Source organism: Ranitomeya imitator, chromosome 1, assembly GCF_032444005.1.
Source record: "Ranitomeya imitator isolate aRanImi1 chromosome 1, aRanImi1.pri, whole genome shotgun sequence".
NCBI lineage: Eukaryota > Metazoa > Chordata > Amphibia > Anura > Dendrobatidae > Ranitomeya > Ranitomeya imitator.
This window is the reverse complement of record NC_091282.1, coordinates 4,516,812-4,532,151: the sequence shown is the minus strand read 5'-3', so window position 1 is coordinate 4,532,151 and position 15,340 is coordinate 4,516,812. Positions and strand designations below refer to the sequence as shown.

The 15,340-nt window shown below is 49.1% G+C and overlaps 1 protein-coding gene across 3 annotated transcripts in view; it reads right to left on the bottom strand.

Moving 5' to 3' along the window:
• TLN1 (talin 1) overlaps positions 1-15,340 on the bottom strand; it is a 111,927-nt gene that overhangs the window by 71,960 nt on the left and 24,627 nt on the right. For all 3 annotated transcript variants that reach the window (XM_069745550.1, XM_069745561.1, XM_069745556.1), the window contains exons 2-5: positions 13,876-14,045; positions 6,655-6,752; positions 5,020-5,149; positions 2,070-2,222 (exon numbers count right to left, since the gene is read on the bottom strand). In XM_069745550.1, coding sequence (XP_069601651.1) covers positions 2,070-2,222; positions 5,020-5,149; positions 6,655-6,752; positions 13,876-14,005 — 511 coding nt within the window. In that variant the 5' untranslated portion in view covers positions 14,006-14,045. The remainder of the gene's footprint in view (positions 1-2,069; positions 2,223-5,019; positions 5,150-6,654; positions 6,753-13,875; positions 14,046-15,340) is intronic.

Here is a 15,340-nt window from a genome sequence, read left to right as displayed (position 1 = left end):
TGCTCGGCACCTCATCTATCAGTCACGGGAACCTCTGCTGCCCGGCTCCTCATCTATCAGTCACAGGAACCTCTGCTGCCCGGCTCCTCATCTATCAGTCACAGGAACCTCTGCTGCCCGACACCTCATCTATCAGTCACGGGAACCTCTGATGCCCGGCACCTCATCTATCAGTCACGGGAACCTCTGCTGCCCGTCACCTCATCTATCAGTCACAGGAACCTCTGCTGCCCGGCACCTCATCTATCAGTCACGGGAACCTCTGCTGCCCGGCACCTCATCTATCAGTCACGGGAACCTCTGCTGCCCGTCACCTCATCTATCAGTCACGGGAACCTCTGCTGCTCGGCACCTCATCTATCAGTCACGGGAACCTCTGATGCCCGGCACCTCATCTATCAGTCACAGGAACCTCTGCTGCCCGGCACCTCATCTATCAGTCACGGGAACCTCTGCTGCCCGTCACCTCATCTATCAGTCACAGGAACCTCTGCTGCCCGGCACCTCATCTATCAGTCACGGGAACCTCTGCTGCCCGTCACCTCATCTATCAGTCACAGGAACCTCTGCTGCTCGGCACCTCATCTATCAGTCACGGGAACCTCTGATGCCCGGCACCTCATCTATCAGTCACGGGAACCTCTGCTGCCCGGCACCTCATCTATCAGTCACGGGAACCTCTGCTGCCCGTCACCTCATCTATCAGTCACAGGAACCTCTGCTGCTCGGCACCTCATCTATCAGTCACGGGAACCTCTGATGCCCGGCACCTCATCTATCAGTCACAGGAACCTCTCCTTCCAGGATCCTCATCCCTAGCAGTCACAGGAACCTCTGCTGCCCGGCTCCTCATCTATCAGTCACAGGAACCTCTGCTGCCCGACACCTCATCTATCAGTCACGGGAACCTCTGATGCCCGGCACCTCATCTATCAGTCACGGGAACCTCTGCTGCCCGTCACCTCATCTATCAGTCACAGGAACCTCTGCTGCCCGGCACCTCATCTATCAGTCACGGGAACCTCTGCTGCCCGGCACCTCATCTATCAGTCACGGGAACCTCTGCTGCCCGTCACCTCATCTATCAGTCACGGGAACCTCTGCTGCTCGGCACCTCATCTATCAGTCACGGGAACCTCTGATGCCCGGCACCTCATCTATCAGTCACAGGAACCTCTGCTGCCCGGCACCTCATCTATCAGTCACGGGAACCTCTGCTGCCCGTCACCTCATCTATCAGTCACAGGAACCTCTGCTGCCCGGCACCTCATCTATCAGTCACGGGAACCTCTGCTGCCCGTCACCTCATCTATCAGTCACAGGAACCTCTGCTGCTCGGCACCTCATCTATCAGTCACGGGAACCTCTGATGCCCGGCACCTCATCTATCAGTCACGGGAACCTCTGCTGCCCGGCACCTCATCTATCAGTCACGGGAACCTCTGCTGCCCGTCACCTCATCTATCAGTCACAGGAACCTCTGCTGCTCGGCACCTCATCTATCAGTCACGGGAACCTCTGATGCCCGGCACCTCATCTATCAGTCACAGGAACCTCTCCTTCCAGGATCCTCATCCCTAGCAGTCACAGGAACCTCTGCTGCCCGGCTCCTCATCTATCAGTCACAGGAACCTCTGCTGCCCGGCACCTCATCTATCAGTCACAGGAACCTCTGCTGCCCGGCACCTCATCTATCAGTCACGGGAACCTCTGATGCCCGGCACCTCATCTATCAGTCACGGGAACCTCTGATGCCCGGCACCTCATCTATCAGTCACAGGAACCTCTCCTTCCAGGATCCTCATCCCTAGCAGTCACAGGAACCTCTGCTGCCCGGCTCCTCATCTATCAGTCACAGGAACCTCTGCTGCCCGGCTCCTCATCTATCAGTCACAGGAACCTCTGCTGCCCGGCTCCTCATCTATCAGTCACAGGAACCTTTCCTGCCCAACTCTTCATCCCTATCAGTGACATCAGGCTCTATTCCCATCTCCCCGGCTCTGTGGTTTACAGCAGGCATGGAATAACACTGCAGGACTATAATCACAAAGACCAAGCTCCAGACTCACATTCATCATCTGTGTGTAGCTTCTGCTTCAATTTTTCCATCTTTTTGTCATCTCGCAGTAGAGTTTTGTCTCGTTTCAGTGTACCAGTGACCTCTTCCTTCTTCTCCTCCAGCATGTCTCGCACAAGGGAATACTCATCATAATTTGTGATACCTGGAAAGGCAATAACACAAGTAATCACAGCAAAATCACCCGACCACAGCTGACTTCTGAAGCCAGTGCAACTCCAGATGATACTACCGAGATACAGCACCACATACGGTAGTTATCACTGAGGTACCGCACTGCAGCACATCACTGCTGACTTCTGAGAAGCCAGAAGCCAGTGCAACTCCAAATGATACTACCGAGATACAGCACCACATACGGTAGTTATCACTGAGGTACCGCACTGCAGCACATCACTGCTGACTTCTGAGAAGCCAGAAGCCAGTGCAACTCCAAATGATACTACCGAGATACAGCACCAGACAGGTATCACTGAGGTACCGCACTGCAGCACATCACTGCTGACTTCTGAGGAGCCAAACGCCAGTGCAACGCCAGATGATACTACCGAGATACAGCACCACATACGGTAGTTATCACTGAGGTACCGCACTGCAGCACATCACTGCTGACTTCTGAGAAGCCAGAAGCCAGTGCAACTCCAAATGATACTACCGAGATACAGCACCACACAGGTATCACTGAGGTACCGCACTGCAGCACATCACTGCTGACTTCTGAGTAGCCAAACGCCAGTGCAACTCCAGATGATACTACCGAGATACAGCACCAGACAGGTATCACTGAGGTACCGCACTGCAGCACATCACTGCTGACTTCTGAGGAGCCAAACGCCAGTGCAACGCCAGATGATACTACCGAGATACAGCACCAGACAGGTATCACTGAGGTACCACACTGCAGCACATCACTGCTGACTTCTGAGGAGCAAAACGCCAGTGCAACTCCAGATGATTCTACCGAGATACAGCACCACACAGGTATCACTGAGGTACCGCACTGCAGCACATCACCGCTGACTTCTGAGGAGCCAAACGCCAGTGCAACGCCAGATGATACTACCGAGATACAGCACCACACAGGTATCACTGAGGTACCGCACTGCAGCACATCACTGCTGACTTCTGAGGAGCCAAACGCCAGTGCAACGCCAGATGATACTACCGAGATACAGCACCACACAGGTATCACTGAGGTACCGCACTGCAGCACATCACTGCTGACTTCTGAGGAGACAAACGCCAGTGCACCTCCAGATGATACTACCGAGATACAGCACCACACAGGTATCACTGAGGTACCACACTGCAGCACATCACCGCTGACTTCTGAGGAGCCAAACGCCAGTGCAACGCCAGATGATACTACCGAGATACAGCACCACACAGGTATCACTGAGGTACCACACTGCAGCACATCACTGCTGACTTCTGAGGAGCCAAACGCCAGTGCAACTCCAGATGATTCTACCGAGATACAGCACCACACAGGTATCACTGAGGTACCGCACTGCAGCACATCACTGCTGACTTCTGAGGAGCCAAATGCCAGTGCAACGCCAGATGATACTACCGAGATACAGCACCACATACGGTAGTTATCACTGAGGTACCACACTGCAGCACATCACTGCTGACTTCTGAGGAGCCAAACGCCAGTGCAACGCCAGATGATACTACCGAGATACAGCACCACATACGGTAGTTATCACTGAGGTACCACACTGCAGCACATCACTGCTGACTTCTGAGGAGCCAAACGCCAGTGCAACGCCAGATGATACTACCGAGATACAGCACCAGACAGGTATCACTGAGGTACCGCACTGCAGCACATCACTGCTGACTTCTGAGGAGCCAAACGCCAGTGCAACGCCAGATGATACTACCGAGATACAGCACCACACAGGTATCACTGAGGTACCGCACTGCAGCACATCACCGCTGACTTCTGAGGAGCCAAACGCCAGTGCAACGCCAGATGATACTACCGAGATACAGCACCACACAGGTATCACTGAGGTACCGCACTGCAGCACATCACTGCTGACTTCTGAGGAGCCAAATGCCAGTGCAACGCCAGATGATACTACCGAGATACAGCACCACACAGGTATCACTGAGGTACCGCACTGCAGCACATCACCGCTGACTTCTGAGGAGCCAAACGCCAGTGCAACACCAGATGATACTACCGAGATACAGCACCACACAGGTATCACTGAGGTACCGCACTGCAGCACATCACCGCTGACTTCTGAGGAGCCAAACGCCAGTGCAACTCCAGATGATACTACCGAGATACAGCACCACACAGGTATCACTGAGGTACCACACTGCAGCACATCACCGCTGACTTCTGAGGAGCCAAACGCCAGTGCAACTCCAGATGATACTACCGAGATACAGCACCACACAGGTATCACTGAGGTACCGCACTGCAGCACATCACCGCTGACTTCTGAGGAGCCAAACGCCAGATGATACTACTGAGATACAGCACCACACAGGTATCACTGAGGTACCGCACTGCAGCACATCACTGCTGACTTCTGAGGAGCCAAACGCCAGTGCAACTCCAGATGATTCTACCGAGATACAGCACCACACAGGTATCACTGAGGTACCGCACTGCAGCACATCACTGCTGACTTCTGAGGAGCCAAACGCCAGTGCAACGCCAGATGATACTACCGAGATACAGCACCAGACAGGTATCACTGAGGTACCGCACTGCAGCACATCACCGCTGACTTCTGAGGAGCCAAACGCCAGTGCAACGCCAGATGATACTACCGAGATACAGCACCACACAGGTATCACTGAGGTACCGCACTGCAGCACACTGCCCAAGGTCTCAGTCTTCCATGGTCTTCAGGTCAGTGAAAGTGACCACTAGCTACATTAGTTGGGCTGGTGCCACCTGCTCCTGTAAGACTTACCGATTCGGGCACAGATTGTCATTAATAGGTCACTCATGGTCTTGGAATCGTCCACCATGACAGTTTTCACTGTTCCATCCAACATACGTATCTTGAGAGGACGCTGCTTCTTCCTGTATTCCAAGGTGTCCTGTGAGTGAGACGAATCATGGGCCCAGAAATGAAGGTGAGGGGAGAGGTCACATGTCTACAAGAAACCGCTACCAGACCTGACCGTGAAGGAAGAGGTCACATGACTACAGAACAAAGCTACCAGACCTGACCGTGAGGGGAGAGGTCACATGACTACAGAACAAAGCTACCAGACCTGACCATGAGGGGAGAGGTCACATGACTACAGAACAAAGCTACCAGACCTGACCGTGAGGGGAGAGGTCACATGACTACAGAACAAAGCTACCAGACCTGACCGTGAGGGGAGAGGTCACATGTCTACAGAACAAAGCTACCAGACCTGACCGTGAGGGGAGGTCACATGACTACAGAACAAAGCTACCAGACCTGACCGTGAGGGGAGGTCACATGACTACAGAACAAAGCTACCAGACCTGACCGTGAGGGGAGGTCACATGACTACAGAACAAAGCTACCAGACCTGACCGTGAGGGGAGGTCACATGACTACAGAACAAAGCTACCAGACCTGACCGTGAGGGGAGGTCACATGACTACAGAACAAAGCTACCAGACCTGACCGTGAGGGGAGGTCACATGACTACAGAACAAAGCTACCAGACCTGACCGTGAGGGGAGGTCACATGACTACAGAACAAAGCTACCAGACCTGACCGTGAGGGGAGGTCACATGTCTACAGGACACCACTACCAGACCTGACCGTGAGGGGAGAGGTCACATGTCTACAGAACAAAGCTACCAGACCTGACCGTGAGGGGAGGTCACATGACTACAGAACAAAGCTACCAGACCTGACCGTGAGGGGAGGTCACATGTCTACAGGACACCACTACCAGACCTGACCGTGAGGGGAGAGGTCACATGTCTACAGAACAAAGCTACCAGACCTGACCGTGAGGGGAGAGGTCACATGACTACAGAACAAAGCTACCAGACCTGATCATGAGGGGAGAGGTCACATGACTACAGAACAAAGCTACCAGACCTGACCGTGAGGGGAGAGGTCACATGTCTACAGAACAAAGCTACCAGACCTGACCGTGAGGGGAGGTCACATGACTACAGAACAAAGCTACCAGACCTGACCGTCAGGGGAGAGGTCACATGACTACAGAACAAAGCTACCAGACCTGACCGTCAGGGGAGAGGTCACATGACTATAGAACAAAGCTACCAGACCTGACCGTGAGGGGAGAGGTCACATGACTACAGAACAAAGCTACCAGACCTGACCGTCAGGGGAGAGGTCACATGACTACAGAACAAAGCTACCAGACCTGACCGTCAGGGGAGAGGTCACATGACTACAGAACAAAGCTACCAGACCTGACCGTGAGGGGAGAGGTCACATGACTACAGGACACCGCTGCAAGGCCTGACCGGGCCATAACATCAGGCACAGAAGGATAAGGGGTGGCACACTCAGGACATGTTATGGGAGGTGAGATCATCAGGAAGTGACACACGGAGGAGCAGATATTAGGAATGGTGAACACTCACCCCATTACGTAACATGTAATAATCCAGCGCCTTCCCAGCCTCTAGCCAAATTCCTTTCTTGGGATCCTCGTCAGACAAGAAGAGACCGAAGTCATTGGCTGTAAATGAAAGCAGCAGATCAGATCCTGGAACCCCAAGATCAGCATCGTTCTGAGGAATGTCCCAAGAACCAAAGTAGCTGGAAACCTGTGGGTCCACAGCAGGGATTTTACAGAGGTCCTCTCTACTAGGTGACCCCCCACAGTCTGACCCCTCAAACATCTGACCACACAATGTCTGACAACTCAACATGACCAGCAGGAAAATGACAGGACAGTAGAGGGGTCTCTGACTACCCACACTCTTCTTTCCAACCTCTGCGTGTGGTGGGGCAGATATCAACATGGAAATGACGGCACAGTAATGGGGTCTCTGATATTCCACCCTCGCCCCCTCCCAACCAAGGATAGAATATGTGATGGGCAGATATCAACATGGAAATGACGGCACAGTAATGGGGTCTCTGTGAGCCCTCGCGGGCAGGGTCCTCCCTCCTTATGTACCCGTGTGCCTGTTAACTGCTCATGTTTAATGTATTTGTCTATATTTGCCTCGTATTCACATGTAAAGCGCCATGGAATAAATGGCGCTATAAAAATGTATAATAATAATAATAATAATAATAATATTCCACCCCCGTCTCCGTAAGACCCATGAAAGCACATGTGATGGGGCAAATATCAGTGTGAAAAAGACGGCACAGTGGGGTCAATGATATTGCTACCTTCATCTCCTACCAACCAGGGATAGCTTGTGCAATGGGGTAGATATCAGTAGGGAAATAGTGGTACAGTAATGGGGTCTTTGGACACTCCACACCACACCATTCCGACCATGGAACTCATGAATGGTGGGGCAGTTATCAGCAGGGAAATGACAGCCAAGTAATGGGGTGGTCTCTGATATTCCACCTCCCCTCTTCCCCAGTCTCCTTTGAACCTAGGAAACTAATTACAATGGGGCGGGGCAGATATCAGTGAGGAAGACAACAGCTCAGGGCAGGAGGCCACCGCACTGTAAGAGGAGCATATACAGATGAAACCAGAAGTCTCCATCCACTATATATAATGACACATCTGTAGGTTTTTCTCAATATCAGACATGAAATCAGAATAAACCTTTCCCGTTTTAGGTCACTTAGGATTACAACAATTATTAATATTTGCCAAATGCCAGAATAATGAGAGAGAGAGAATGTTTTAAGGCATTTTTATTACTTACTGCAAAGTCAAAACTTTCCATCCATTTCATAAGTATTTGGTACCATTGCCCTTAAAGTGCCCTGTGGCCAGGATTGTGCTCAGTGACTACATGCAGTGTCAGGTCGGTGCCGTTATACTGATTACACTGATTCCTGTGATCAGGATTGTGCTCAGTGACTACAGACAGTGTCAGGTCGGTGCTGTTATACTGATTACACTGATTCCTGTGATCAGGATTGTGCTCAGTGACTACAGACAGTGTCAGGTCGGTGCTGTTATGCTGATTACACTGATACCTGTGATCAGGATTGTGCTCAGTGACTACAGGCAGTGTCAGGTCGGTGCCGTTATACTGATTACACTGATACCTGTGATCAGGATTGTGCTCAGTGACTACAGACAGTGTCAGGTCGGCGCTGTTATACTGATTACACTGATACCTGTGATCAGGATTGTGCTCAGTGACTACAGACAGTGTCAGGTCGGTGCCATTATGCTGATTACACTGATACTTGGGATCAGGATTGTGCTCAGTGACTATAGACAGTGTCAGGTCGGTGCCATTATACTGATTACACTGATACCTGTGATCAGGATTGTGCTCAGTGACTACAGGCAGTGTCAGGTCGGTGCCGTTATACTGATTACACTGATACCTGTGATCAGGATTGTGCTCAGTGACTACAGACAGTGTCAGGTCGGCGCTGTTATACTGATTACACTGATACCTGTGATCAGGATTGTGCTCAGTGACTACAGACAGTGTCAGGTCGGTGCCATTATGCTGATTACACTGATACTTGGGATCAGGATTGTGCTCAGTGACTATAGACAGTGTCAGGTCGGTGCTGTTATACTGATTACACTGATTCCTGTGATCAGGATTGTGCTCAGTGACTACAGACAGTGTCAGGTCGGTGCCGTTATACTGATTACACTGATACCTGTGATCAGGATTGTGCTCAGTGACTACAGACAGTGTCAGGTCGGTGCCATTATGCTGATTACACTGATACTTGGGATCAGGATTGTGCTCAGTGACTATAGACAGTGTCAGGTCGGTGCCATTATACTGATTACACTGATACCTGTGATCAGTATTGTGCACAGTGACTACAGACAGTGTCAGGTCGGCGCCGTTATACTGATTACACCGATACCTGTGATCAGGATTGTGCTCAGTGACTACATACAGTGTCAGGTCGGTGCCGTTATACTGATTACACTGATACCTGTGATCAGGATTGTGTTCAGTGACTACAGACAGTGTCAGGTCGATGCCGTTATACTGATTACACTGATACACTGATACCTGTGATAAGGATTGTGCTCAGTGACTACAGTGTCAGGTCGGTGCCGTTATACTGATTACACTGATACCTGTGATCAGGATTGTGCTCAGTGACTACAGACAGTGTCAGGTCGGTGCCATTATACTGATTACACTGATACCTGTGATCAGGATTGTGTTCAGTGACTACAGACAGTGTCAGGTCGGTGCCGTTATACTGATTACACTGATACCTGTGATCAGGATTGTGCTCAGTGACTACAGGCAGTGTCAGGTCGGTGACGTTATACTGATTACACTGATACCTGTGATCAGGATTGTGTTCAGTGACTACAGACAGTGTCAGGTCGGTGCCGTTATACTGATTACACTGATACCTGTGATCAGGATTGTGCTCAGTGACTACAGGCAGTGTCAGGTCGGTGACGTTATACTGATTACACTGATACCTGTGATCAGGATTGTGCTCAGTGACTACAGGCAGTGTCAGGTCGGTGCCGTTATACTGATTACACGGATACCTGTGATCAGGATTGTGCTCAGTGACTACAGTGTCAGGTCGGTGCCGTTATACTGATTACACTGATACCTGTGATCAGGATTGTGCTCAGTGACTACAGGCAGTGTCAGGTCGGTGCCATTATACTGATTACACTGATACCTGTGATCAGGATTGTGCTCAGTGACTACAGACAGTGTCAGGTCGGCGCCGTTATACTGATTACACCGATACCTGTGATCAGGATTGTGCTCAGTGACTACAGACAGTGTCAGGTCGGTGCCATTATACTGATTACACTGATACCTGTGATCAGGATTGTGCTCAGTGACATTATACTGATTACACCGATACCGGTGATCAGGATTATGCTCAGTGACTACAGGCAGTGTCAGGTCGGTGCCGTTATACTGATTACACTGATACCTGTCATCAGGATTGTGCTTAGTGACTACAGACAGTGTAAGGTCGGCGCCGTTATACTGATTACACCGATACCTGTGATCAGGATTGTGCTCAGTGACTACAGGCAGTGTCAGGTCGGTGCCGTTATACTGATTACACTGATACCTGTGATCAGGATTGTGCTCAGTGACTACAGACAGTGTCAGGTCGGTGCCGTTATACTGATTACACGGATACCTGTGATCAGGATTGTGCTCAGTGACTACAGTGTCAGGTCGGTGCCGTTATACTGATTACACTGATACCTGTGATCAGGATTGTACTCAGTGACTACAGACAGTGTCAGGTCGGCGCCGTTATACTGATTACACCGATACCTGTGATCAGGATTGTGCTCAGTGACTACAGGCAGTGTCAGGTCGGTGCCATTATACTGATTACACTGATACCTGTGATCAGGATTGTGCTCAGTGACATTATACTGATTACACCGATACCGGTGATCAGGATTATGCTCAGTGACTACAGGCAGTGTCAGGTCGGTGCCGTTATAATGATTACACGGATACCTGTGATCAGGATTGTGCTCAGTGACTACAGTGTCAGGTCGGTGCCGTTATACTGATTACACTGATACCTGTGATCAGGATTGTGCTCAGTGACTACAGACAGTGTCAGGTCGGCGCCGTTATACTGATTACACCGATACCTGTGATCAGGATTGTGCTCAGTGACTACAGACAGTGTCAGGTCGGTGCCATTATACTGATTACACTGATACCTGTGATCAGGATTGTGCTCAGTGACATTATACTGATTACACCGATACCGGTGATCAGGATTATGCTCAGTGACTACAGGCAGTGTCAGGTCGGTGCCGTTATACTGATTACACTGATACCTGTCATCAGGATTGTGCTTAGTGACTACAGACAGTGTAAGGTCGGCGCCGTTATACTGATTACACCGATACCTGTGATCAGGATTGTGCTCAGTGACTACAGGCAGTGTCAGGTCGGTGCCGTTATACTGATTACACTGATACCTGTCATCAGGATTGTGCTCAGTGACTACAGACAGTGTCAGGTCGGTGCCATTATACTGATTACACTGATACCTGTGATCAGGATTGTGCTCAGTGACTACAGTGTCAGGTCGGTGCCGTTATACTGATTACACTGATACCCGTCATCAGGATTGTGCTCAGTGACTACATGCAGTGTAAGGTCGGTGCCGTTATACTGATTACACGGATACCTGTGATCAGGATTGTGCTCAGTGACTACAGTGTCAGGTCGGTGCCGTTATACTGATTACACTGATACCTGTGATCAGGATTGTGCTCAGTGACTACAGACAGTGTCAGGTCGGCGCCGTTATACTGATTACAATGACACCTTGGTTGATGAAATCCGTCTTGCGGCCGATAGCTGCTACTGCTCAGGCGCAGCTGGCGCCATTTTCAAATTCATTCTTTGTTACCATCATTAGTCTTTTAATCACCGTTATTCACCGAAAACTGGCAATCACAAAAGAAAGAAAAAGAAAAAAGGCAGATTTTCCATTCATTTCTCTGTCCTCTGATATTATCTAGTATACCAGAGAGAGAAATAGGGTCCACTGAGTTCCCCCAGCACCTCCAGCTTGGTTCTTCCACGGAATTTTCCCAAAAGAAAATGGCGGGTGCATGCGCAGCACACCCAGCGAGATCTGCCAGCCGGCACCCGGTAATAATAGGAGGTTTTTGATCACTGTGTTAGATCCTATCAGTGATCAAAATAAAAAAATAGTAAAATCAAACCTCCCTGCATCACCCCCTTAGTTAGGAAACAAAAATACAATAAAAAAAAAAAAAAAAAATTTGTCTCCATTCTTTGCAGTTCGTGTTGGGGTTAGGTCTGGGGGCTACGGTGGGCGTCGTCTGGGGGCCACGGTGGGCGTCGTCTGGGGGCCACGGTGGGCGTCGTCTGGGGGCCACGGTGGGCGTCGTCTGGGGGCCACGGTGGGCGGCGTCTGGGGGCCACGGTGGGCGGCGTCTGGGGGCCACGGTGGGCGGCGTCTGGGGGCCACGGTGGGCGGCGTCTGGGGGCCACGGTGGGCGGCGTCTGGGGGCCACGGTGGGCGGCGTCTGGGGGCTACGGTGGGCGGCGTCTGGGGGCTACGGTTAGGGGTGTGTTGTGGTTAGGGTTATGGTTAGTGTTGGAGTTAGGGTCAGGAGTAGGGCTGTGTTGGTGTTGGAGTTAGAATTGAGGGTTACACTGTTTAGGCACATCAGGGGTCTCCAAACGAGACATGGCGCCACCATTGATTCCAGTCAATTTTGGGTTCAAAAAGTCAAATGGCGCTCCTTCACTTCCAAGCTCTGCCGTGCGCCCAAACAGTAGATTTCCCCCACAAATTGCCAAATTTCTGTTTTTTTTCATAATCCCAAGTCATATCGAAGAAATTTTTATCACTAACAAAGTACAATATGTCACGAAAAAAACAATCTCAGAATCATCAGAATCCACTGAAGCTCCAGAGTTATAACCTCATAAAGGGACAGTGGTCATCAAGGTAAAAATTGGATCTGTCACCAAGGGGTTAACTGAATGACTTGGGTCACACGTTTGGGATCTCCTTCCACAAGCTTCTTACAATAGTTGGTCGGAATTTGGTCCCATTCCTTCCGACACTGGTGTAGCTGATCCCGGTTTGTAAGTACCTTGCTCGCATCGGCCTTTTCAGCTTTTGCCATACATTTACACTAGGCCTGAGATCAGGACTCTGTAATTTCGGCTCCAAAACATTGACTTTGTGATCCTGAAGCCACTTTGTTACCATTTAGGCTGTATGCTTCGGGTCATTGTACAATTGGACCAATTTCCGCCCAAGCTTTAATTTCCTGGTGAATGTCTTGAGATGTTGCTTCAGTATTGCCACATAATCTTTTTTTCTCATGATGTCATTTATTTTGTGAAGTGCACCAGTCCCTCCTGCAGCAAAACAACCCCACAGCATGATGCGGCCTCCACCGTGTTTCACAGTGGGGATGGTGTTTTTAGGCTTCCAAGCTTTTCCCTTTTTCCTCAAAACAGCTGACATGTGTCGGGAAAGATGTGGGCTCACCGCCAGAGACCACATCAAAGGGAGGGAAGCGACCTGCGGCAGTACATGTACGGAGCATGTCACAAAGGGGTTAAAATACATCCACAGGTGTGTCTCTAATTAAATGACAGGTGGCCAAAAAAACCTATCACAAGATTCCAAACATAGGACATCATCATATGGCATTCCAGAATTGTTTAAAGGCATAGTAATCTTAGTGTATGGAAACTGTTGACTTTGCAGTAAGTTATATAAACGCCTTAAAACCTTCTCTCATTATTCTGGCATTTGGCAAATAATAATTATGGTAATTCTAATTGGCCTAAAACGGGAAAGGTTTATTCTGATTTCATGTCAGAGATTGAAAAGAAATGAATGTGTGTGTGTGTGTGTGTATATATATATATATATATATATATGTATGTATGTATATGTATATGTATATGTATATATATATATATATATATATATATATATATATATATATATATATATATATATATATAATATGGAGACCTCTGGTTTCAGCTGTGCCATATATAGACAGATAATAGATAGATAGTAGATGATATAATAGACAGATAATAAATAGAAAGATAACAGACAGATAATAGATAGATAATAGACAGATAATAGATAGATAGATGATAGATAGATAGATGATAGATTCCTGATAACAATGGTGGGACATTACTCACGCTGGCCGATCTGGGCCTCAGGGACGCGCTCCCGGATGATGCGACAGGCGTCATAGATCATGGTGGACGGTTCAAACTGCATGGTCTTCACCACATTGCCGATGCTGATCTTCAGCGACAGGGCCACCATGTTCACAGTGGGGGTGGGGGAACTACTCTATGGGAAACAGCTGGAAGAGAGGAACGACAGGTTACATGTCAGCGTATGACCGACACGGAGGATACACGTATGTGATACACACAGAGGGGGCTCGTCTGTGAAATAGTGGCATGTAAAAGTCTGGGCGCCCCTGGTCATAATTCCTGTTATTGTGAACACTGAAGCAAGTTGAAGATGAATGATCTAAAGTTACAGGTGACGCATTAACTTTGTATTTTAGTAAAATAAATCATTTTACATTTGCATTTACTTTCAGCTTTTTTACAGATGGTTTTATGTTTGCATCAAGAATCTGTTGAAATGTCATTGGATCCATTCTTCCCTCTACCCAAAAAAATGTTCCCCGTGCCATTGACTGCAACACAGCCCCAAGGCCCGATTGATCCCTCCCAATGCTTAATGGTTGGTGACATGTTCTTTTCCTGACATTCTCTGTCCACACACACACACACACACACACACACACACACACACACACACACACACACACACACACACACACACACACCTCTGATAAGTGGCCAAAGATTTCTATTTTACCCTCATCGGTCCATAGGACTTGTTTCTACAATGTACCAGGCCAGTCTTCTGACACTGAATTTCATGGTGTGGACACCACAGGAGAGGTTTTCTTCTGATGGCTCTTCCGGGAAGGCCATATTTGTGCAGGTGCCTCTAAACAGTAGAACATCGTACCACAACTCCAGAGTCTGCTAAATCTAATGGTCCTATGCAGTCAAGAGGGGGTTCTGATGTCACTCTCTAGAAATCCTAGCTTGGTCAAAGGTATCTGAGCACACAAATCTCCAAGGGTTCCCAAACTTTTGCATTGGAAAAACATGGCATTGACATGTACGTGATATATATGAGCGTACGATACACACAGAGGTGACATGTACGTGATATATACGAGCGTACGATACACACAGAGGTGACATGTACGTGATATATACGAGCGTACGATACACAGAGGTGACATGTACGTGATATATACGAGCGTACGATACACAGAGGTGACATGTACGTGATATATACGAGCGTACGATACACACAGGTGACATGTACATGATATATACGAGAGTACGATACACAGAGGTGACATGTACGTTGTCACGATATGGTATGAAATATCATATAAGTAGTTTCTCTTGCTAGCAGGCTGCGGGCTAAAAAGCCTCTTCCCCCCCTTCCCTTTCACTCAGCCAAGAGCTGCCTTGCCAATGTACTGGGGGGAGTTTTATGGCCAAAAGGTATTTACGACTAGGCTCAAATCTTCCTCTAGCAGAGAACTGTTTAGAAGTGTCT